This window comes from Motacilla alba, chromosome 26 (genome assembly GCF_015832195.1).
Source record: "Motacilla alba alba isolate MOTALB_02 chromosome 26, Motacilla_alba_V1.0_pri, whole genome shotgun sequence".
Lineage (NCBI taxonomy): Eukaryota > Metazoa > Chordata > Aves > Passeriformes > Motacillidae > Motacilla > Motacilla alba.
In genome coordinates, this window is record NC_052041.1 from 6,193,125 (window position 1) to 6,217,602 (window position 24,478).

Below are 24,478 nucleotides of genomic sequence, written 5' to 3' on the forward strand. Positions count from 1 at the left end.
TGTCTGGTTTTTCCCACGTGCAGTACTCTGAAAGTAGCTGATGAACAGGTCCATCTGCCTCAGTGAAATACAAGTGTATTGATCTGCCTAAGTGAAATATGCTGGGATTGCTGAAGTGCATATCTGGCTTTGACAAGGAGATGGATGGACCATTTTAGCAGCAAAATATTTTTTTAACGTTGAGGAACTATCTTGTCTACAAAGAATAAAGTAATTTGTAGTTACAAATGGAAAATGCTTTTCTTGCTGGAGATTACCCCATTTGTTTCCATATTCTGTGACATGTTGTGCTCGTTATGCTGCAGGAAGCAAATCCAAAGTTTTATGAGGAACAGTTCATGCTAGTAAAATAAGGAATTGAGGTGGGGGCTATGGAGTTGCTGTGCATTCCTGGGAAGGGGTTGGGTGGAGAACTGCATTAGTGGGAATTGCTGTTGCTTGTGTAACTGCTGGACAGCCACGAGGACAATGCTGAGGTGTTGTCCTAATACTGCAAAATGCTTTTTGTGTGTTTGGAAGTAATTTTTAAATAAATGACAGTGTTAAAGGAGATAAGAAGTTGACTTCATTTGGGGCTCGGGACTTGTGTTCAGCACAGGATGTGCTGCTTGTGTTCAGAGGGTGTGCTGGTCTTATTCTCTCCTTGCCTGAGGGTTTGAGGTGATTCTTTGTGCATTTTACTTAATCTGTGGACATAACTGACCTCTCTGAAGGGCTGATAGGTAATCTTGGTTCCACTTTGAAGTACCCATCGTGGCATGGTTTTGTTTGGAGGGAAGAGGGTGCAGATTGAAATTCAGTTTGGTGTAGGTGAGTGGTGGTTGCTGAGGGTATGTTTGAGAGTTGAGAACAAGATGTGGAATGCCTTCACCTTGGCTGAAAAGGAAGGGAAAGTATAAACCTGCCACAACCAAAACATGCAACCAGCTTTGCAGAAGTGACACATGGTTGGGAAAACTTGGTTAGTGGTGGGAGGGTTTTGATAGTTTGGGATTTTTTCCAAATTTCATATATATGTAAGTACGGTAATTGGTTGAAGATGTAGGTGAATGGGCCTTGTATGAGGATTGCTGTGGGGTCTGTGATCTGTTTGAGATGGTCTCCTCAGCAACTTTGAGCTCACAGGCTTCAAAGGCTCCTGTCCCCAGAAATGCTCCTGGGGCGGGTTTATGCATTTCATAACCTGTTGGTGATGTAATTTTACAGGAGCAGTTGTCTGTTCCAGCCTTTTTCCCTGCTTTTGTGCTACACCAGCATCCATCTGCTGCTGCCCATCTCCTTCTCTCGGTTTGGAGACAAAGGTTGAGCTTTTTCCCTAAAGCCTTGAGTGTTCTGCTGTAGTACGTAACTTAAATTTACCAGGGTCACTGAACCCTATTTACTGTGTTTTCTGAGAGGCTGACAGGGTACAAAAGATTGGTTTGTACCCTCCTGTCTGAAGGATGAGGCAGTAATACAAGAGCTCAGTTATTTGTGTGCTGAAGGGGCCATGGTTGTCCAGTGATGTGACAGATTCACTAATGATGCCTGACAGAAGTATTGCAAAGGAGTAATTGTAAAAAAAACCCAATTCCCTTCTATTACGCAATGTTTTTAAGAAGGAAATATTTTCTTTTTATAATTTGAAGAATGCAAGTTCCCATGTGACAAAATATTGAACTCAGGTGACTGGTGAGTAGGTGTAAATTGAATGGAAACTACTTCCGAATACAGTGAAATAGTTTCTTGTCTGTAGAGACTTTGAATTTTGGTAATAGGTTTTGTATTTTAATACTTTATATTGATTTTCAAACAATTCCAGACTATTGTCACTGTCTTGTTCAGGAGATGAGGGGGAACGGTTGTTGGTCTGGTTGTTTAAGCGCTGCTTAAAACCACTGTGCCAGAAGAAATTCTTTCCTGTGACAGTGGTGAGGCCCTGGCACAGGGTGCCCAGAGAAGCTGTGGCTGCCCCATCTCTGGCAGCATTCAAGGCCAGGTTGGATGGGGCTTGGAGCAACCTGGTCTAGTGGAAGGTGTCCCTGCCCATGGCAAGGGGTGAAACAAGATGAGCTATAAGGTTCCTTTCTGACACAAACCATTCTGGGATTCTGTGATTTGATATTACAAAATGGTATTTTCCATCAAGGTTGTTGTATTTAAGATAACGCAGCTCTTCCAACTGCATGCTTTTTCTGAAATTCTATAGCAGTGAAACACAGTTCTTATTATGAGATCCTGCTTTACAAATTATTCTAATTTATTCTTTTTTCTTTCTAAGGAAAAGTCATCAACAAGGACTTGCGCCACTACCTGAGCCTTCAGTTCCAGAAGGGCTCAATAGACCACAAACTCCAGCAAGTGATCAGAGACAATCTCTATTTGAGAACCATCCCTTGTAAGTATGTAAATATCAGCCTCATTTTATCTGTTCCTGCTAACTCCCACATAATTTGTGAGCTTGAAATGCCTTCTTTCTTAATCTGATTTAGAGTTTTACCTTGTCGTGGAGACTTCTGGCTTTGCTACAGTAGCTTCACATCTGAAGTTGCCATATACTGGTGCAGCCAGTATGGACTGAAAACCAGCAAAAACTTGAGAATTCAAAGTTCAGATTTTTTTCAGTAATATCTGTGTGCTGCTCTTCACAAATTTGTCAGTAGTTGTTAGAATGACCCCAGCCACCACAAGAAATAAATCTTTCTCAGCATGATCAAGCGGTGCCAAAACATCCTGAATTTTGTCAATGTGTTGGGGTTTTTTTCTTCACAAAGAGCAAACTGAGACCTTGAGTGTCAAGTGCATTTGGCAGAGCAGGGTAGCTGGAAGGAGGGTGGGAGGAGGGTTTGGGTGCAGAAGGGATGACAGTGGCAGAACATACAGGCAGACTGTTTGCTCATCCTGAGAAGACTGATTAAAAAGGCTCATCGTTGACTGTTTAAATACTGATTGTATTAAAAACTTACTTTGTCAAGTAACGTTTTTGTATCTACAGGAATTCTGCTCTCTTCTCTCTGAACACACCTGAGAGTTAGTGGCTTTCTTAAACTGCATTTCACTATTACTAGCTTTTATTTACTAGCTCTTGTTCATACTGCTGCCTGAAAAAAGTGATACAGGCTTTGAAAATGCTATTAGGTTGTAGGCAGTAATGAATCAGTGAAGTCCTTTCAGGAGAGCTTTAATTAAGCTATTATAACTATGGGAGGCCTATTTTTATAGACAAAACACTTTGAGAACCTCTGCATTAACACAGCAATTTACTGATAAAGTTTACCTACAGCCAGGGGTTGGAGTGTAGCTGAATTACACTCTGAATTGTAGGTTAAAAAATAAATTCTCTGCCGAGTTACGGATTTGGTGGCCCAAAAATCAAATGTGCTTAGTCATGATGACCTTATTGCAAATTTGAGAGTTGGTGCTGGTGGAAATAGGGAAAGATGCAGCTCCTTTACAGCTAGGTTAAAATAAAATAACATAGCTGTTCCCAGAATTCCAGACTGGGATTGCATGGCCCAGGTGTTGTCAGCTGCCACAAAAGTTGTTTTTGGTTCACTGACCATAAGGAAGAATTCTCTCTTAACTGCCACCTCACCCAGCTGCTTCTCTCCTCCTCCCCCAATACCAAAAGTGTTGTTCCTATGCAATTTACTGGCTCAGTTTTTATACGTTATTGTTCTCTCGCTTACCAGTTGTTTTAACTCTTACTGGAGTGACATCATCTTTGTATAAAGATTTGAAAATACATTGTTTTTACTGAACTGTACAGCAGGTGGCATTTGGTAACAAGCAGCATTTAAGTGTCTTACAAGAGTGTTTTCTCTATCTTTGCAGGCACTACAAGGGCTCCCAGAGATGGGGAGGTCCCTGGGGTAGACTATAATTTCATTCCTGTTGAGCAGTTTAAAGCATTGGAAGAAAGTGGAGCCTTACTAGAAAGTGGAACATATGATGGTATGTCAGTGATGTTTAATGGAATGGAAATAAGGACCCAGTACTTGTGTCCAGGATCTTAGTCCCAAGTGTAGCTCCTTCTGCTACCAGTTTTCCTGCTCACTTGATGGTCATGACAGTAGCAGAGAAAAAATAGTTAGTCTATTTTTGGGTTACTGTGAAGAGGAGGAGCGATCTTGTTTTAAAGCTTTCTAATAATCTGCAGATTGTCATTTCAACCACTCTTAATCCCACCAGATTATTTTCACCGTTGCGTTTTTGAGAAGCATTCTGAAAAGGTTTGTCTGTGCCTGGTACAAATTTAAGAGAATTTAGTCAATTTTGTGTACACTTCAGAGAACAGAGCCATGTTCTCCTTTTAGGTGTGCATCAAAAGGACAAAAGGCAAGAGAAATTCTGACCCAGCAGGGAAACAAAAGCATTTTTCAATGAAAAGTTGAACAGCACTAGACCAGATTGTCCAAATCTGTAGGAAAGTTGGGTTTGTTAAATGTGGTGAGGTAAAACGTTGTAATGGAGATGGTGAAAAAAGAAAAGATGTCAAAAGTAGACAATCCTGTGAAAGGCTCTGTGCCTCTTGTTTTCCTTATCTCACACTATCTGTTAGTATTGTCCAGTCTGTGGAAATCTCTTAAACAAATTTAGGCTAAACTAGTAGTTTGTGGTTTGGTTTTTTTTTTATTCCTGAGCTGCACTTTATCTGGCTCTCCCCTCTGAGCCTTGCCCTTGCTTTATATTTGAAGAAGGGTTTTCTTTCTATGTGTATTTACATGGTCAAAACCATATCCAGGCACAAAAAGTTGCCCCAGCAGGAATTCTGGGAAGTTTCCTTGCTTTGTGCTCAATTCCCTAATAAAAATCATATGAGCAGTCAGGAGAGAGGTCAATTGCTGAAATTCTTTTCCAGAAAACAGCAGATGATTCCTTTGTACTTTAGATTAAAATATTGAAGGAAAATTCTGTTCCTTTTTCTGAAGTAAAAATATCAGCATATTGATATGAAGATGTTGATATGAAGCCATATCAACATCTTTGTTTTGCAAGTGTATTGTCAGTAGAAAATTGCAAGTGTTAAAAATCAATTACTTGTTAACTGGTTTTATGGAAATAAATACCTCATGTCTGCATAAAATTAATTTGCTTTTTGACTTCAGTATTTCTGTTGCTCCAAATCCATCTTTTTCTTCAGAAAATTTGTAGCAGCATTTTTTCAAGTAACTTCTTGTTTTCTGACAACTAGTGCTGTGTTAGCAAGAAGTCAGTGTATGAATAAATAGGCTTTGACTGTTGATTGGGTTTTAGTAGTGTTGATGTATTCTTTGAGGCTTTAAAATTTCACCAAAATACCTTTGCATGGGCACTAAACTGGTAACAGCCACTGCTGGTGCCTTCAGCAGTATCAGTGCTTCAGTGATCCTGATTTCTGTCTCATTTTCAGGTAATTTTTATGGTACTCCGAAGCCTCCAGCAGAGCCCAGTCCCTTTCAGCCTGATCCAGTGGATCAAGTTCTTTTTGACAATGATTTTGATACTGAATCGCAGAGGAAAAGAACCACATCTGTCAGCAAAATGCAAAGGATGGAAAGTTCTCTCCCTGAAGAGGAGGAAGAGGAGGAAAAGGAAGCAGTTAATGGCAGCGGAGGGATAGGTTGGTTGACAAGGGGAGAAATTCACTGGAGTACTGTATGAATGGATATACAAAAAACATTGACGCTTCCTTAGTTTTGGTGAAGTATGAAGGCAGTTTCTGTTCAGGCTGGTGCTTCTATTGATTTTGAGATGACCTTTTAAAAAGAACCAGCTGTTCCCCCAGCCAGATGTGCAGTTGCATCATAAAATGCACTGCTTGGTCAAGAACATGTGGTGCTGGATATGGGCCAGTTACACAAGCAGGAAGGAAAAATTTGTCCACTCTTGAAATAACAGAAAACCTTCACAGCATAGAATTCATACCCTGCAAATGTTACTGTTGAATTTTGAGGCAATCACTGAATTTGTACACAGGAGATTTTGTGGAAGTGATTGGTTGAAGGGGTGACATTGGCTCATACTGTAAAATTTTCAGATGATTTTGCATAAGGGAACTATCACACAACCCGAAACCACCCAAGGGGGAGCTCGTGGAGAGAAACAAAGCCAAGCGTGTTGAGGCTGGAGCGGTGTCCAGCAGGACCTTTTTTGGGATTGGCAAGATGCCCTTTTCCTTTTGCTGTCATGGTTACTCGTCTGGAGGGGGGAGAATTGGTGGTGGAGAGGAACTGTCACATTGCATTTGGAGTGACTGTTTAGGAGAGAGTTACACTGACCAGACCTGACCTAATCTTGTCATCTTCAGGGCTGGCAACACCACAGAGGGGCCAGTGGTCAGGCTGGTGGTTGGGTGAAGGTCGTGGACATCATCGTGTCACAGAGGGTATCAAGCATAACCTCGGTTCTGAAGGGTAGAGGCATCTATTTAAAGTTTCCTGCTGGAATTTTTGGGATCTTTTTTCTAGTTGTGGCTTGTGGGAAGATGTTGTTTATTTTACTGGTAGTTTGAGTCTTCTCTACATTTCCTTCTGATTCTTTGAGGAATATTAGTAGGATTTTTTTATTGTTTTATGGCATTACAAACACTGTTCTCTCTGTAGAAATGGCAACAGAGCGTAGTCAGCTTGGATTTCTGCCAGTGTTGATTTTTCAAAATAGGCTCAGACACATAATACAAGGTTAATTCTGTTTGGCAGGGGAAGAGCAGAGTTCAGTCTTTTCATGTCAGCATTTCAAAAAATGCACATCACATACAGGGATGTGTTTGACATCCACTCATAGCCAGATTAAGAGGATGGTTCTTTGTGAGAAACAACATAAGCATCTGACAAACACTTTCCCTGAACAACTGCAGAAAACAAAGAAAAACATTCAGATTCTCCTGACTGGATGAAACCTGTTCCCAGCTACAACCAGACAAGCAGCAACATGGACTTCAGAAATTATTTGTCAAGGGATGAGGCCCTGGAACCACTACCCAAGAACTGGGAAATGGCCTACACGGACACTGGCATGATCTACTTCATCGAGTGAGTAACTTGCTCCTTGGAGGAGGGAAGTGCTGGTGGCTGCAGTCTGGAAAGCTTGGTCTTTCACCTCTCTTCTTCTCTTGCTGCTTCTATTTCTTTATGAAATTTACTATTTTCCTGCTGTTACATTCCTTACTCATAGTCCTCAATGTTGCATGCTCAGTACAATTGCCATTGTGCAGGAACACCTTATGGTTTGACCTGCAAAGTCAGTTTGTTTGTTCTGAGTTTTGTATCTCACAAATACAAATCTGGCTGAGTATTGCTAAGTCAAGTGCGACATGGAAACCTTCTCTATGTCAAATTTCTCTGAAATTTGAGACCTTGTTTAGCTTTTCTTCTCTGCTTGTGTTCCTTGGCTGTGAATGGATGTTTCAAAATACAAATAGCCCAGATGAAAGCCCAGGATAGGAAAGTAGCTCATGTGAGCACATGTAAAACTGCCTCATTTATGAGTTCTAAGGCAAAAATGAAACAGAAACCTTCCTGAGAGTTTAGCATATGAGGAGGCTAAAAATATTTTTTTTCCTATCAGGTAGAAACAACTGCTGTTCCCATATGAGCTTTTGGGGGCTGAGGGGAGGATCTGTGCCTCTAACACTTCCTGTGTGCCCTGGAGAGTCTCCAGTGTGCTGGTGCCTTTTCTTTTTTGTATTTTATGATGTGACTGAGGCACAAATAAAGGTTGTATTATCTGAAGTCTGCAGTTTCCTACAATAGTAAATACTTGAAGGAAAGTTTCTTCTGTGTGAGGGAGTTCTCTTACTGGCATGTGTTCTGCTCCACAGTCACAACACCAAGACAACCACATGGCTTGATCCCCGACTCTGTAAGAAGGCCAAAGCTCCTGAAGATTGTGAAGATGGAGGTGAGATGTTCAGAACCATTTGTCACCTGTCACTGATAAATGTATGACTTTATCCCAGCTGGATACAGTCCATTACTTCTGTGGTAGAAGCTTCTCCCTGGTAGATGTGACTCGAGCTGGCAGTGTAGTGTCGAGTGTCCCCTGTTTGGTGGCAATAGGAATTTACATAAGACTGGGAAAGTCCGTGGTGTATTTTCTCTGGAGTAGTAGAATCTGGCCAAATGGAAGGTTTATCTGCATTCCTGAGCAGATTATGAGATATCTCATTCCAGTAAGTGTCATTCTTAAGGAGAAAGCTGCACGTGAGTGATGATCTCACTGCAAACTGTAGTATAGGTGGAATATGTCAGAAGGAGAAGGTCCATAAGTAACAGAATATAGGAATAACAAAGAAGGTATGGTAAAATATATATTGCTAATAATAACTATTGCATGTGACATAGTATTTGAATGCAGAAGCTAAGGGAACAATCTGACTGATTTAAATTCCTTCAAGACTTCCAGGTCAGTAGCCTCCAGGCAATTTCTGCAACCATTTCCTACACAGGTGGGCATTTCAGTCTGCTAGAAAAGAGTATCAGGTAGGTCTGTCTCTTCAGCAAATGCCTGACATGTTCCAAAAGCTGAAGCAGTCTCAGAATGACCTGTCATCCTCTAAAATTGCCCAGCCAAACAGCCATGTATCCATAATGAAGCCAGCTGGAGTAATGGCTGCATACTGCTGCTTACTAAACATACATGCAGCTCTTTAAATAGAGATGCAGGATATCCAAATGAACAATACTTAAATTAATAGACCCATTGAGTCTTTAGTCAGACACTGTGGAGCAATACTGGTGTTAGTAATAGGTAACATGCTGTCATATGCTAGGGAAATTCCTGTTATTGTCAAACTTGGGGCAGCCTCAAACAAGATTACAGGGCAAATTTATCCTTAAAATGTCTGGCTGACTTTATTCATTATTCTAATATTTAAATTTCCATGGGCAAGATAACAAGCTGACCTCTGTGGTAGCTTCTTATTACCCTTCAGTCAGTCATGAGCTGCTGGCACCCTCCTACCAGATGCTGAATTTGCCTAAAAAGGAGCCTTTTGCATGTAGTTTTCAGTACAAACAGGTCTTTAAGTTTATTATATGTTTAAAGTCCTGTGATTTCATTGAATACAAGTCTCCTCATTTAGTGCAAAAAAGAGTAAGAGTTGCAGGGTTTCAGATTTCCTGGAACAGGCTTTTACCTTTCATCAGGAAAGAAAATGGGACCTGTATTTTCCTCATATTTTTCATGAACTAGGTGTTAATGAAAACTCTGATATTTGTAGATAGTTTTCCCCTGTAATGGTGAATTCGGTCTTTCTGATTTGCAGAACTTCCTTATGGATGGGAGAAAATAGAAGACCCTCAATATGGGACATATTATGTTGAGTAAGTACTAATTATTGATTTGGCATACATATAAATTGAGCATGAACTTCTGAAGTCCTTGATCCCCAGTAAGTAGAGATTGTAATGCAGTGAAAGGCCAGGTGGACAGGGCTGGGAGCAGCCTGGTCTAGTACCCATGCTCGTGGCAGAGGGTGGAACTGGATGGGCTTTAAGGTTTCTTCCAGTGCAAAACATTCTGTGATTCTGTGAAACTACTAAATATATCCAGGAAAAACAGTACTGGGGTTGCAAACTTCGTGGCACAAACTTCTGGTAGCACCGGCATGTGGGAAAATCCACAGTGTGACTTTAAAGACTTAAGGACTGTTTTTCATTTGGGGAAGGAAAGCAAGTTGCAACCAAAATAATTTCTAGATGGAAATGAGCTGATGTCATTTGTCTTAGCTTAACAAAAACAGAGTCACTTGACTAAGAGTGGCACCTGATAACTTTAAAAGAGTAAAAATAACTTGTAGATCATTGCTGTTTTCAAAGAGCCAAGTCAATAACCACTAAACTGCTGCAGGAGGTCTTTTGAATCTCCTTCAGGCCAGAGGAAATTAAATCTCTCCTTAACCATGGAGAAGAAAAATGGTGGAGTTGAAAATGTAGCTTCAGAGAACAAGCAAACATTTTTCTCTTAGCAAAGCCAAGGTATTTGAATTATGCTCAAATTTGTTGGTTTTCCCCTCCTATGCTGTACTTCTCTGTCATCTGCTAGGGAAAAGGTGATGCCTGAGTTTGTAGACAGTATAGGTAGATTGGTCAAGAAAAAAAGCAGGTTTGCTCAGATCGGAACTATCACAACTCTGCCTGGTGATTAAAGGAAGTAAGATTTTATTTGCCTCAAAGTAAGTAAGCTGCTGAAAGAATGAGCATATTTTCCGTGTTGGTAATGAGAGGTTTTTTTGTTTATTTCTCCCGAGCATTCATCTGACATAATAAAAAAAATAGTGTTTGTAGATGTATTTTTTGGGGTTGTCTTTTTTGGGAAGTAGTCAGAATGTTTTCTGTTGAAATCCTGACCTACCTTTTGTATGCCTGCAGTCATATTAACCAGAAAACTCAGTTTGAAAATCCAGTATTGGAAGCCAAAAGGAAAAAACAGCTAGGACAGACTGATGCTGGCCCTTCCAAATCAGGTATCACTGAATATTGTGTTCTTTGTCACATATATCTTTATCTGCAAATATGCTTTATAAAAGTCCAGTTCTGGAATTCATGAAGGCATCAGCCTTGTCTTTTTGCTAGCCATTACAGTGTTACCCTTCAAGATCTTTTGGGTTTTTTGAAGGATTTTTTCGTGTTAAAATTGAACCAACGCACTACGACTGCTTTTAAATAATTTTGATTGTTCTGAAGCTGGTTGTCATAAACAGCTTTGGAATATATGGAGGGTTAGAAGAGCCATCTGGAACTGCAGGTAAAGCCGTGCCTGGAGTTTTCATGCCTTTCATCTACTTTAAGCTTGGTATTCAAGGATAAAAATTGGGAATTCGAGGTGGAAGGTTTGCATACAGCTCTGTTGCAGTCTGTTCAGTCTGTTGAATTCAACTGGAAAATGAGTGTAGCACTTTGCTGTTCTGTTTGTTTATCCTTTAAAACTGCTTCAGAAACTGACTAACAATAAACAAATCATTAACCTTTGTGACACCTGAAAAATAAACAAAAAATTTACCGGAGTTAACCCTGGTTTCCTGCCCTCCTGTCTCTGTACTTCACAATTCCAAAGGACGAGGGAGGTCTGTCTTCACTCGAGATCCATCCCAGCTTACTGGAGCACTCATAAGGACATCCCTGAAAAAAAGTACCATGGGATTTGGCTTCACAATCATCGGAGGGGACAGGCCTGACGAGTTTCTCCAGGTGAAGAATGTGTTAAAAGAAGGACCCGCTGCGCAAGATGGAAGAATTGCTCCAGGTCAAGTATTATTTCTGTAAACTTCCATTTCCTGGGGTACTTTGGAAAACACAGCTTGAGGCGCAGGAGGTTGGACGACTCCATCCACATCCTCACTAAATTAAATATTTTCATATTTGTGAAAGATCTGTGTAGAACAGTGGCTGAAAAGGAAAAGAAGCAGCATTCTGGATGAAAATTTACTTTAAGGGCACTTCTGAAGGTTTCAGTACTTCTGCTTTAGCAAAGACACTTGTCTTCATGTTTATTCATAGAATGGTTTCTCTCTCTGTAAGTGAAGTAAAAATAATGTGTTTGAATCCTGGTCTGTTTTGCCTTGTTGCTGCCAAAAACCATGACACCGATTATTAAAACTGAAAAAAGCCCACAGCAGGAGTGAGGAAGCGAAGTTGTGTGAGCTGGACAAGTGAGGAGAGAAGAGGGATGAGGAACCCATGAAGACTTGTGCATTTTTTTCATGGTTATTACATGTGTAATTAAGTTACCTGTAGCCTTACCATAACCTCTGGTTTGCATATTAGAAAAGGCAAAATGCTTCTTTACATATAACATAAACTCTTACTCTTAATACTGTTTACTTACGAAATGGAACAATTTCCTGTTTTGTTGCTGATGTGTTGTTTGAACTTGTTTGTATGTGGTTCATTTTCCACCTCTGCAAAAATGAAAACAATCCTGCAGAACTGTTGGAATGAAAAGATGTGCAGCTATTCCGATTGTAGTACATGGAATAAGAGAGATCCTGTTTTACTGATGCCTGGGCATTAAAGGGATAGGACAGTTTGCAGGACATATTGTACCTGACGTGCAAATTTTCATGTCAAAATTACGAAAACACGAAACAAGGTTTTGGGATCTGAAGCCCACATAACTTCATTTTGAAGATGTATTCTTAGCCACGTGTGGCAGCAGTGTAAGAGTATGGAGCATGTGTGTGTGTGCAATCCTAGCTTAAGTTCAGCCAGTCCTAAAATAAACGCGTGGCCAAAAAAATCCGATTTATTCTGCATTGGGTTTAGGATGCTCTGCGATATGAATTAAAGTAGAAGACATCTGCTTGCTGTAGTGTGCCTGCTCTGCTTCATCTCCCGTGGCTGTACAGTATAATTTTTTTAAATCTGCTGCAGATTAAACTTTATCTATTTAGTGCACTGTGTCCTGAGATGAAATAGAATAAATGCAGAAAGGAAACCCTTTATGCTTTTTGGCAATATTAGCTATGAGGTAATATCCCAGACACTAGCTATTACTTACTGTGATTTCTTCAAGGTAGGCTTTTGTTGAAGGTTTTGCTTCTGTTTTTGACACCATCAAAATTTCTTTTGAACAGGTGACGTCATCGTGGACATAAATGGAAGCTGTGTCCTTGGCCATACCCATGCAGACGTTGTCCAGATATTTCAGCTCATTCCCGTCAATCAGTATGTGAACATGACTTTGTGTCGTGGGTACCCTCTTCCTGATGACAATGAAGACCCCGTGGTGGATATTGTGACAGCCACGCCTGTCATTAATGGCCCGCCGCTGGCCAAGGGAGATGCTTCCGTGTCCAGCCAAGATTTAGTAGCAGCAACAGTTGTGTTGGACCAGAATGGGAAAGTGTTGGTCAACGGTCGCCTGAACGGCCCTTCTGTGGATTCAGCGGAGCAGAGGGTCTCCTTTGCCTCCTCGGGAGGCTCTCAGCCGGAGCTGGTCACCATCCCTCTGGTCAAAGGGCCTAAAGGCTTTGGGTTTGCCATTGCAGACAGTCCCACAGGCCAGAAGGTGAAGATGATTTTGGACAGCCAGTGGTGCCAAGGCCTACAGAAAGGAGATGTCATCAAGGAGATTTGCCATCAGAATGTGCAGAGCTTGACCCACTTGCAGGTGGTGGAGGTGCTCAAGCAGTTTCCAGTAGGAGCGGAGGTGCCCCTGCTTATCTTAAGAGGAGGTACAGACAAAATTGCAGTTGTCATATTGGTTATAAGCTTTTAAAAGTCCTATTTTAGTGTGGTATCTAAATCATGTCCAGTCTTGACAGCTAAGCAGCAGTTCATTATATCTCTGAGCCATTATGTTCTAAGTTTGATTTATACCCCTGAGTATTTAGGGTGAGAGTGTGTTGCTGGAGTTTTGTTAGAAGTTTTAGTTAGGTTTTTCTTTGGGGTTTTTTTTTCCCTCTACAATTACATGGTGATATGTTTATGCACTGTCTCTTCCAAGTCTCTGGGGAATGCTAAAGCAAACTCGTGGTCTCCAGTATAATGCAAAGCATATGACAGACTGAGTTTTGTGAGGTTCTCCAAATATATTCCAGTAACTGTGTCTGTAATGAACAGGGGATTGCAGGAGATGGGAAGAAGCATTAGCAAAGAAGTGGGGCTGATCACTGGGAATAGCAGAAAAAATTCAGATTTTTTTCTTTGCATATTCATACCTCTTCCTTGATTGTCAATCACAGACCAGAATGCAGCTTCTCCACAAAAACTGTAGTAGATAGTTTGTGTCTTCCAAAGGAAGCTGAATCTGAAGGCATTATGAGGCAGCTCCTGGCTGCTCAGTGTCCCGTCAGGCTTTATTGTAACCCTGACTTCAGCCACTGGCATTTGCAAAAATCTCTGGATCTTTTTTCTGTATAAATACTACTATTCCTTAATCAGCTAAGGAAATAATTAGATTTCTTTGTGGCAAGTGAAATTCCTTCAGACAAATTCATAAGTCTCCTTATCACATGAACTGAGGGGTGACTTGGTTGACCAGCTTCTAGCAGAAAGAGAAATAGATATTTTTCATTGCTGTAGAGCTTTCAGTTCTGATTGAGACTTCTCTAAAGTGATGATTTTGGTCACTTTGCCATTTAAAAGCACAGTGAATCAGCCGCTATAATTTTCACCCCAGGGGCAGCTGATTATATTGCTGAAATATTGTGGAAACTTTTTGTAACCTGCTATTAAATTTACTTTCTGTTTTCTTCAGGTCCACCGTCCCCTACTAAAGCTGCTAAAGGAGTGAGTATTGGTGATGTGTTTAACTTGTTTCTGACCTGCTTTGTAATCTCATTTCCTCTGGATTTTAGATGGTTTAGCAAAACTACATTTGGTTGGTAGGCATAAATTCTTTGTCTAAGTACCTGCTGTTAGAGTACCCATTAAAAGGGAAACAAAATACAGCATCTATTTTTTTCATTCCTAAAGGAAGTTTATGATCCTTTGATTCTTCTCAATCCTCGCATAGAATTAATGGACTGGTTAGTGTTTCCTTCTGGATATGCTTATCTTTGGATCCATATTTTCAGCAAGTCTCTATGGAACTGTATACTAGCTCAATACTCATTGCTCTTGGAAGTTTGCTCTGTCAGTGCATCTGTAATGTATTTTAGCTCAGTAAAGAATCCTTGGTCTTAATAGACCAACCTCTGATTTAATAATGCTGATATTAATGCTTATGTTTATTGTGAAGGTTGTAAATTAGGCTGGTCGAACACAGATACTTCTTGAAAAATGCTTCTTGTACAGAACAAATCAGGGCAATTTATGAAAACCCCATTACCAGAACATAGCTGTAACTTCTCTTTCTATCTTTATCCTGCTGTTTGAGTGCAACCTTAGTTGTATCCCAGCAGTGGAATGACACAAGTGCACCTGTTCAGCATGCTCAGAGATGACTGTGCTCAATAAGATCTTCAGATTTTGTTCCTTGCAAGCATCCGCCTGCCCGCACTGAATAAATCAAAGCATAAATCCCTGCAGTTGGAGGGCCCTGGCCCTGTCAGCATGGATCCCATGGCAATGTGCTAAAAATAGTTTGGACTTGGGGACTGGCATCCTATTCCAGCACACATACAGCAGCAACAGCCCACAGAGTGCTTGATGCTCAGTGGCATTAAGCAGCGTGGCAAAATAATTCACTTAAAAAGGGCAAGTTCTTGTGTTTATAAACATACAAGAAGTGTCAAACTGCTGAATGGCTCTGGGCACTTTCTTCTGCTCTTGGTGAAAGGACAGATCTACATCTGTTCTGCTCCTGCTATGGCTTAGCATGCACTGCCATGTGCCAGTTTTCCAGGCTGGGTTTCAGCCCAGAAGAAATATTTAGAGTTACTTTGTTGCATAATTCCTTGGGGATTTAGATGAGGGACCAAAAGGATGTTTGGTGTCCTTGCCTCATGAACAGGAGTGTTGCAGCTGTGAGATCATGAAAAGGCAAATAGCAAGTTGTTAATACCTCACTCTACCCAGGTGTGTTCTCCTGCCCCATATTGTATATTGCTCCAGCAAACAGCTCATGCTGGGAGCACCTCTCGTGCTTGTGGGGAGGAGCTTGGCAGAGGACAGGAGGCAGTGCCTGTGGAGCAGTGTGTGCCTATGGTGCTGGATTGTGGCCCAGAGCCAGGCAGGCGCCTGACAAGCATTCGGTGTCTTCTCCAAACGTGATCGGTCCTTTATGCCCCACTTCATCCCATGTATTGGTAACTACCAGCATCTACCCATCTTCACTCCTCTCTGAGCATCAGTCACTTCAAACTCTTTCCAAGCCTAGTCTCCAGTAGAAACTCATGTACCAGTGAGGAAGACTTTAGTACTCTGGTCAGACATATCCACTGGAAAAACTGTAATTTTGTTCCTTTCTTCCTGTGTCTTTATTCTGTATGGTGTTCATTGTCTTTGCACCCACAAATGTAGTCATGCCTTTATTTAACGTGGATTTTGCATCTGTGGGCTGTTTCAGAAGGACAAGCAGGATAGTTCTGGGAGTTTGGAAGCTGTCACTGATACCATTCCACAGCCGATGCCCTTCCCGCCCTCTGCTGTGCGACCAGGCTCTCCTAAACTGGATCCCTCTGAAGTCTACCTGAAGTCTAAGACAATTTATGAGGACAAACGTAAGTACATCATCTTTAACTTGAAAATACTCAATTATGAAGGAATTTTTTCTTTCGTTGCATGTGCAGTAAAACTACTGAGACTTTGTTGCTACGTTTGTTAAGCTGCTGTGGATAAAACATTTCAAGTAATGCATAATTCAAACAGCAGTCAGAAAAACAAAATAGACAAAGTATGTTTCAACCGTATTTTCAGTAAAACAGTTAATTGCAGAAATAATGTCAAGGATGGTTCTGATGTAAACTGCAGCAGACCTGCTTATAAAAGTAATTCTGAGTTGTGTTACAGAGTGGCTTTTATCCTGGTCTGCTGCACAGATGTAGTTGAGATTTCTGCTTTGAAAATTAATGATACCATTTTGAAAAGAGAATATCACTGTATTTCTGGTTACTGTGTTTTGTCACTAGAAGACTCAGAGTGTACCACCAAAGCATAATCCTTCAAGAATGCCTCAATAATCCAAGATATCTCCTTACATGTTTTGAAATACTGTTTTTTTTTCTTAGCTCCAAACACAAGAGATTTAGATGTTTTCCTGAGAAAACAAGAGTCGGGCTTTGGTTTCCGGGTGCTTGGTGGGGACGGACCAGATCAGCCTGTAAGTGAAACTGCTCACAGTTATCTCATAGTGTTGCTGTTGGAATGATCCTACTCTGTCATCCTCATTTCCCATCATCCCATCCAGGCAGCTCAGTGATGGCAAAATTGATTGATTCGCTACCTGCCTTTCAGAGATCAGGAATTGGTCCTCATTACCTTTATATTTTCCCTTCTTCGTGGACTCCAGTCTCCGAGGTTCTGCGTCCTTCCCACTACCGAGCCTGTCCTTAGCCACAACTTTTTGTCAGGCCGAGGACACTGGTGGTGTTTCTACAGCTGTTGCTGTGTCTCGGAGCCCTCGGAAGGGCCGCGCTGGTCCCCAGCCTTTGCCCTTTGTCACCTGATCCCAGTGGTGATCAGTCATTGGTGAGCTGTGCACAGCAGCACATCCTGGGAAGCAGCTGAGTGGAAGGAAGCGGTTGCTCCTTCTGTCAAAATTTCATTAGGCTGTTCCTTTCCTTGCTGCCCAGTGAAACGAGGTTTGAGATGGTGACACAGCCCTTTTATTCCCTGCTTCTCCCGCTGGATTTTTAAGCATGCATTGTGTTGGAGGCAGCTGGGCAAATGCCAGAGCAAACACCCCTGGATGGTCTGCTCTCCAAGGCCAGGTTTTAGGAGACTCCCCTGTATTTTCAAACATGCATAAATTTCTCTTTGGGAAGAAGCTCTAAGACTTGTACTATACATCAGAGACCTTTCTTTAAGCTGTTTAAATGGAGAAAAAAAGCTTTTGGAATAGATCTGCATGGATTGTTTTCTGATTACAGTGAAGGAATTCAGTTTTTCCATTCCCAGCTGTGATCCAGTGCTAGCCTTTTTGTTTTCTCTTCCTCCCTCACTAACATGCATTTAAAGTAAAGAGCAAACCCAGAGAACGTTACTTCTGTTGCACTTTATAGCATTTGTGGTGCTTGGTTTCCATAACACCTATATCTGTTAGGAAGTGTGGAGCTGATGTCTTGAGTGCTGAGTACTGATGAGCTGCCCACCATTCTTAACCTCCAGCAGTACTAGCTGTGGTTACCCTTAATCTTGTATTTAATTGAAAGTGATTGTGGCATATGAAATTGAGTGTGGTGTTCTTCTCTGTATTATATTTAGTAGCACTTTTTGAGGTGGGGGGCAGGCAGAACTGTTGGTGTTTGAATTCATTATCTAGTTACCAAAAGCTGAGAACTGAAGCAACTTGAAATGTGGAACTGTCTATAAGCAAACTTTTCAGAAATAAACTTGAGTTTGTTCAAAAGCTTTTATTTCTTCCCCACTCATTCTTCCTCAGTCTTGGTAAAAAAAAAGAAAAAAAGGAGTGGAATGAATGTCAGAGGCTTTTGTGTCATAAATGTCTAGGGGATCATATATATAGTAAGTACATGGTGTGTACTCATTTCAAAAACTTTGCTTTCTAATAAACTGGCAAACATGGTCAAGAGAGAAGAACTGACAAAAATATGGATTAAAGATTTTTGACGTATTTAGTGAATGCTTTGAGATTCCAGATTGTCTCCACTAGATCAGCTTGTGCAGAGTACACTTGCTGGCTGCTTTTCTGCTAGAGCTGGACAGTGAGGTTTCCCAAAAGACCTCTTCTGCACAGATTCACCTGGATTCCAACCACTGTGTGTTCTGATGAACTCACGTTCCCTTTCAAACCCTGGACTCTGCTCACAGATTTATATCGGAGCCATAATCCCATTGGGAGCAGCGGAAAAGGACGGGAGGCTGCGTGCGGCAGATGAGCTGATGTGCATTGATGGAGTCCCTGTGAAAGGGAAGTCACACAAGCAAGTTCTGGATTTAATGACCAGTGCTGCACGAAATGGGCAGGTGCTGCTCACTGTCCGGAGGAAGATCTTCTTCAGTGGTAGGTGTCTGCTTGCCTAGAAAGAGCACTTAGGGCTTGTTATCAAATCCAGTGAAGTTGCTCTGGAACTTAATTACTGCACTGGGGCTGAGCAGCTTGAGATTGAGGAGGGTAAGCTATAACTCTTAAATGGAGAAAAGCAGAATTTAATAGGCTTGGACTCTGTTGCTCACTATCTTGCACTGCTCACACAGGTAAGGCTCTGAAAATTATGATGAAGGGGTAGTTTCTTCAAACCTTTTTGCAGGTAGTAGTTAGAACAGCCATTAGTGCTATGGAAATTGTATAATAATGCAGTCTGTTTTCTCAACATCCCAGAATGGTTTGGGTCGGAAGGGACATTAAAGCTCATTTTGTCCCATGCCCTGCCATGGGCAGGGGCACCTTCTATATGCTGTATTCTCAAGTCTTTCGGCATTAGTGTATAGGAAGATTAACTGTATTCAAACGAGAGCTGTTTCAGAGCAAGATCTTGAGATGCTGCAGTTTTAGATGAGTGTCCAGATCAACACTTTAGAGAAGATTAGTCTGTGACTCCATGAATGACAAAGCTGGGGTGGGATTTACAACTGACAAGGGCCCCCTGCTCTGATTACCAACTGCTGTTGCCACCTCATGCTGGTACTGACAAGTAAGCTTCATGGTTGTGCTGAAGTTGCTTTGTGTGATTTGTTTCTTATTTGTTGTTTGTCTATTCTCTGCAAGGGGAAAAGCAGGCAGAGGAGGAGGAGCCACAGCCTGTCCTGACACAGAACGGCTCTCCTCGGCTGAACCGTGTCGACTTTGCCAACCAGCCATGCCCGGAGGTCTACGACGTCCGTCTGCAGCGGAAGGAGAACGAAGGATTTGGCTTCGTCATCCTCACCTCCAAGAACAAACCTCCTCCTGGGGGTAAGTGCCATGTTCTGGTGGCTCTGCCTCTGCCTTAACCTCGCTGGGGCTTCTCCACAGATATCTGGGAGAGATGTGTCATGCTGGTATTTCCCTCATAGTCAGCTTTCACTCACACTGACACAGCCCAGCCTGTTGAGTGTTGGTCTGTCTTTCTTCATGTTTATGCTCTTGTTCACCCAACTGTGACATAAATGGGGAAAAGGGAATTTATATCTCACACAACCCATACCCAAGAGTGTGCACTTGTCCCAGGGCAGCATTTGGGGTGTAGATATTTGTCAGGCCGTAGTGATGTTGCATTAATTCATTGGCATTTTAATGGAAGCAAAGTTTCAACTTTGGCTTTATATTACTTAATCAGGTGAAAAATCTTATTTTGGGGATCTGAGGAAGTAGAGTGTACAGTATTTGGTGGAAAACAATGAACTTGTTACTCTCTTTGAGTGTGTTTGTCTAGAAAGATCACCAAAATGAAAAAGTAGTCTGGTCTGGTATTGCAGTTGTGAGATATGGATATGGCTCAGGCATAGTTGTCTCTAGTTCTGCCTCTGTGCTTGTGTCTGGGAAAAGAAATGAAATCAGTATTTTTTCCTTCTACTTCTCATAACATTTCTTATTCTCCAGTCTGTCCATTCTGACCCCATAGCTTTGGTTTCTGGAGGAGTCTGTGCAAGGCTTGGTGTCACTCTGGGGTGAACTGAAGGAACTGAGCCAGGAGAGTTGGAGACAAATTTGAGACAATTATTACAAGTGCATATTCATCTCAGAGACCAGGAAAAGCGGTCAGGTCTGTGCAAAGCTGATGTAGCAGCTTGCTGGCCTTGTACAGGCTCCCTGCTCAGGTCCTCACCTGACTGAATCAGTCCCTGGCAGGAGAAGCTTGATAAATTTTTAAAATATGTTTAAGGGTTAATTTTTGTTTGCAAGTAGGAAGAGTTTGCCCATGGATCTGAATCTCTGTGTTACAGTGGATGGCCATAACTCTCTCTGAGCCCACACTGTCTGTCAGGGTCGATGAATGAAATGGAAAACTGCATTATATATGGTAAAACCAGCTGTTCTGGTGCACTCCAGGGCCACACATCCTTCGCACAAATCCCTTCGCACAAATCCCTTCGCAGATGTGTTCCATTTCCTTCCCCTGTTTTCCTTCAGGCACAGCACCCTGTACTTGGCAAGGCCATGCTGTTGGGTTGGCATCTCCATGCACTCACAATTAAACATTCCTCATTATTTGCAGGTTTGTCCTGTACAAGCAGTTTCACCCTTTGGAGCAGGAGAGGAGGGATGAACACTGATCTCTGCTCTGTGGTGACCAGTGACAGGACCAAGGGAACAGCTGGAGCTGTGCCAGAGGAGAGTTAGGTTGAATATTAGGAAAAGCTTCTTCCCCCAGAGGGTGGTGGGGCACTGAACAGGCTCCTCAAGGAAGTGGTCACAGGCCCAAGGCTGCCAGAGCTAAAGCAGTGTTTGGACAACACTCTTCAGGCACAAGGTGGGATTTGTTTGGATTTTGGGAGGTCCTCTGCAGTGGTCCTCTGCAGTGGTCAGCATATTTTGTGATTCTGTGACTGGCAGTTCTGGGTCTATGTGATGGTTAACTGATGTGCACATGGTCGGATGCCTGAGACTGCCCTGTGCAGGGCCAGGATTTGGATTTTCATTCTTGTGGATCCCTTCCCACTCAGGATATTTCGTAATTCTGTGAATACTTACGGTGTTGCTGTGCCTGTTCTTGTTTCTTAGTGATTCCTCACAAGATCGGGCGGGTTATCGAGGGAAGCCCAGCTGACCAGTGTGGGAAGCTGAAGGTGGGTGATAGAATTTCAGCAGTAAACAGCCAGTCCATCGTGGAGCTCTCCCATGACAGCATTGTGCAGCTCATCAAGGATGCAGGCAACGTGGTGACCCTCACAGTGGTGGCTGAGGAAGGTAAGGAAGGTGCCACCACACTATCAGAGTTGGATATTTATCACTGCTGAAGTTTATTAGCTTAAATGGAGCATTTGAAGATGTTTAGAAATTAAGGAGAGTAAATCTTAGAATATCCTGAGTTGAGTGGGACCCATGGGGATCATCAACTCCTGGAAGTTGAATAAGTTGGAAGTTCATGTGTTTGCTCTGGAAGAGGTGAGGGCAGGTGGGACAGAGAGAGGAGCTGCCACAACAAGGTGCTTGTACCCAAAAGAAGAGCTAAAATTAGTAACAACGCAATGAAGTGTGAGAGAAATTCTCATGTGTGAGAGAGACAAAATGCTGCTAACATAGAAACATCCTGTCCAGACCTTGTATTCTCCAGCCAAAGAGAAATGACCCCTCAGGGGGCTGCAGCAGCCACAGGATCATGCTTAGTGTGAAAATCTTCTCTCCCCAGCTCAGGGGCGCAGCTCCTGCTGCTGCAGGTCCTGCCAGACCTCTGTTCCCAATGAGGCCGGTGCTGCCAGGATGTTCTGTCCCTGCTCTAAGGCCACAGGGACTCCCGCTTTCCAAATCTCTCAATTTAAACCATGAGTTTTTGCTTTCTCCCATGTTAAAACACAACAATTCCCTAATGCTGCATCCCTGCAGCAGAAACATGCTGCAGTTCTGTCTGCCAATGCTCCCCTTTGGAAAAGGATCTCATCCCACCACACGGGAGAAAAATCTTGACGAGGTTTTCCTGCCAATCTTGCACCTGCAAAACCTGCTGTGTCACCTGAGCAGCAAAGTGAGTCCTAGGGACTGCAAAATCCCATCTTCGGAGACTGTTACTTAATGACAGCTCCTACGTAACACCGCATGAACTGTGGTATTGTTTCTAAACAAAAATGTACATATATAAAATCCAGTGATTTTGAGAGAAAAGCTGTTTTCCTGCCCTACATTTTTCTTGAATGCTGCTTACAGGTTTAATTAAACTCCCCATCATTATTTTGTCAGAAAGTTGGCTTTCTTCACCTTTGAAATAAGAAATACCTAGAGCCAGGCTGTGAATAAAGCCAGCAGATGATTCTCTAATTTCACGTTCATTGCAAATGTTTAACATGCCATCTCAGCCTGTAACACAGAATTTCAAAGACTTAATATTCCTTTTTTTTTTTTTTAATGCTTGAAGTAGAGAGACCTCTATAAGTTATTTTTCTATTAAGATTTTTATTTTTATCAAATCTGTTTCATTCCAGTTTGAAGGGACACACTTCAAAGCAGTTGCCATGGGTGATGTTTATAAAGCAACTGAAGTTTGAGTTGGTTGAGTTAGATCTGTTTTCTCTGCCTCTTTTAGTCATGAAATACAGACTGGTTTGGGTTGGAAGGACCTGAAAGCCCAACGGGCTGCCATGGACAAGAACACCTTCCACTTGTTTTCAAAATAAGTTTTCTGAATATCATATTTCTACCCATTATTTGTGTATGACCTTACATGGACTTGGTGTAAAAATCTTTCCCACTGCCTCAATTTGGAGCCAAAATACAGAGAAGAAAAAAATCAACCTGGGGAGACTCAACAAAGAGAGGGAAGAACCCCTCAGTAGCAGGTGGTAAAACCAGAGAAAAGATCAATCAGAAAAAATCTGTGGCTCAGAGGAGCTGGAGTTGGCATGTTTGAGATGTAAAGAATTTTGTGACAATGAAGGAGAAAGAAGCAGAATCAGTTCCACTGGAGTGGGAATATATCTCCACTTTAAAATTCCCCTTGATGTAGCTGAAGAAATAGAGTTTAGCTCACGGTAGAGCCCTATGTAGTGGGGTAATCCAGCATGGTTGTGGGCCAGTCGGGGCTTCAGGCATTCAGGACAGAGCTGAGCCTCACAGCGCTGGTTCACACCCAGGAAAATCCAGGATACAGCTCCAAAACCACAAAATGGCCTTTTTGCTGGAAGCTGTTGAGCCTCACAAGGCAGAAACCCTGATAGAGTTTGCTGTTCCCTAGCTTTGTCCTCTGAGAGTGGCAACAAAATCTCTGCTTGGTCCCCTTCCCTCCCCCCAGGCTTTCACAGGCCTGTGATCTTTGCTTTTCATGGGAATAAATTAATTCCCTTCATGCGCCAGAAGAGATTCTTTAACATTTTTCACAAAAGCAGGAGCCTGTCAGCTTTTGTCATGTATTAACTGAGAACACACAAGATGAGGCTGCAGAGAGGGCTGCAGCCCTCTGCAGGATTTGTACAAACAGATGGCATTTTTCTTGCCTATGCTTCTAAATTAAAAATCTGAGGATAAACCAGGAGTAAAAGTTGACATTTTGTCTCTTGAGAAAAACCTCTTTAAGGCATGTCATGAGAACAGCATCAAGCAGTTGTGTGGAGGGCTCGGGAGGTCTCACATACCTGAGAAATTCAGTGTAATATGCTTTAAATTCCTCTTCCCTTAACATTCTTGAGCGCTTTTTTTGTATTTTAGTGGAATTTGTTTGTTCTTAATTAAGAAGTGCATTGATGTGCTGCACCTAATGGGGCTGGAACAGCTCTAGTTTTGGTGCTGGGAATGATTGGGTTTTTTAACCCTTTCAGGGAAAAGGAGTTAATAGTTTATATTTCTGCACAAAAGTCCATCTTGGGCCACTGCTTGCCATTCAGGTTCCAGCTAAGAGGCAGCTTTTTGCATAGACTGTGGCTCTTTATTCTTAAGCGAGAGGGTCACTTTTGTATCCTGAAACACGGGGCTTTTTTCAGAAATGCACTGGATTTATTGTAAAATGCACACTAACAGTATTTTCCCTGGAGGGAAAAATAATAGGAAGTTATTTTAAATGGTTTTATCAAAACCTTATTTTTTACTTAGCTTTTGGGAGAAGGCAAACGACTTTTAACATTCCTCTTGATTGCATGCCAGTGAACTTCTACCAAGAGACCAGTTCCTCACCTTGCCTGGAGCTGGGCAATGAAAAAACTGTTGTGCCTTAAATGAGTTGGCAATTTCCCTTTATTTGATGGGGCCTTCGCCTCTAAATCCCCAATTCTCCTGCAGATCCTCATTCCCTTACCTTTACAGAGGGGTATTTCTCAAATGGACATTGTTCTTCATCTCTCAAAAAAATCTTATGATAATGAATATCTGAACCAGTTTCATGGATCTG

At 42.0% G+C, this 24,478-nt stretch overlaps 1 protein-coding gene across 3 annotated transcripts in view; it reads left to right on the forward strand.

The window, feature by feature from the left end:
• The window catches only part of MAGI3 (membrane associated guanylate kinase, WW and PDZ domain containing 3), a 57,109-nt gene that overhangs the window by 24,209 nt on the left and 8,422 nt on the right, over window positions 1–24,478 (forward strand). For 2 of the 3 annotated variants that reach the window (XM_038162361.1, XM_038162363.1), the window contains exons 2-16: window positions 2,261–2,377; window positions 3,814–3,933; window positions 5,372–5,581; window positions 6,818–6,992; window positions 7,781–7,860; window positions 9,227–9,284; window positions 10,332–10,426; window positions 11,017–11,205; window positions 12,536–13,135; window positions 14,161–14,192; window positions 15,913–16,066; window positions 16,574–16,665; window positions 18,336–18,528; window positions 19,234–19,419; window positions 21,169–21,354. In XM_038162361.1, the coding sequence (XP_038018289.1) occupies window positions 2,261–2,377; window positions 3,814–3,933; window positions 5,372–5,581; window positions 6,818–6,992; window positions 7,781–7,860; window positions 9,227–9,284; window positions 10,332–10,426; window positions 11,017–11,205; window positions 12,536–13,135; window positions 14,161–14,192; window positions 15,913–16,066; window positions 16,574–16,665; window positions 18,336–18,528; window positions 19,234–19,419; window positions 21,169–21,354 (2,487 nt within the window). The remainder of the gene's footprint in view (window positions 1–2,260; window positions 2,378–3,813; window positions 3,934–5,371; window positions 5,582–6,817; window positions 6,993–7,780; window positions 7,861–9,226; window positions 9,285–10,331; window positions 10,427–11,016; window positions 11,206–12,535; window positions 13,136–14,160; window positions 14,193–15,912; window positions 16,067–16,573; window positions 16,666–18,335; window positions 18,529–19,233; window positions 19,420–21,168; window positions 21,355–24,478) is intronic. The other variant, XM_038162362.1, reaches the window with a different exon arrangement.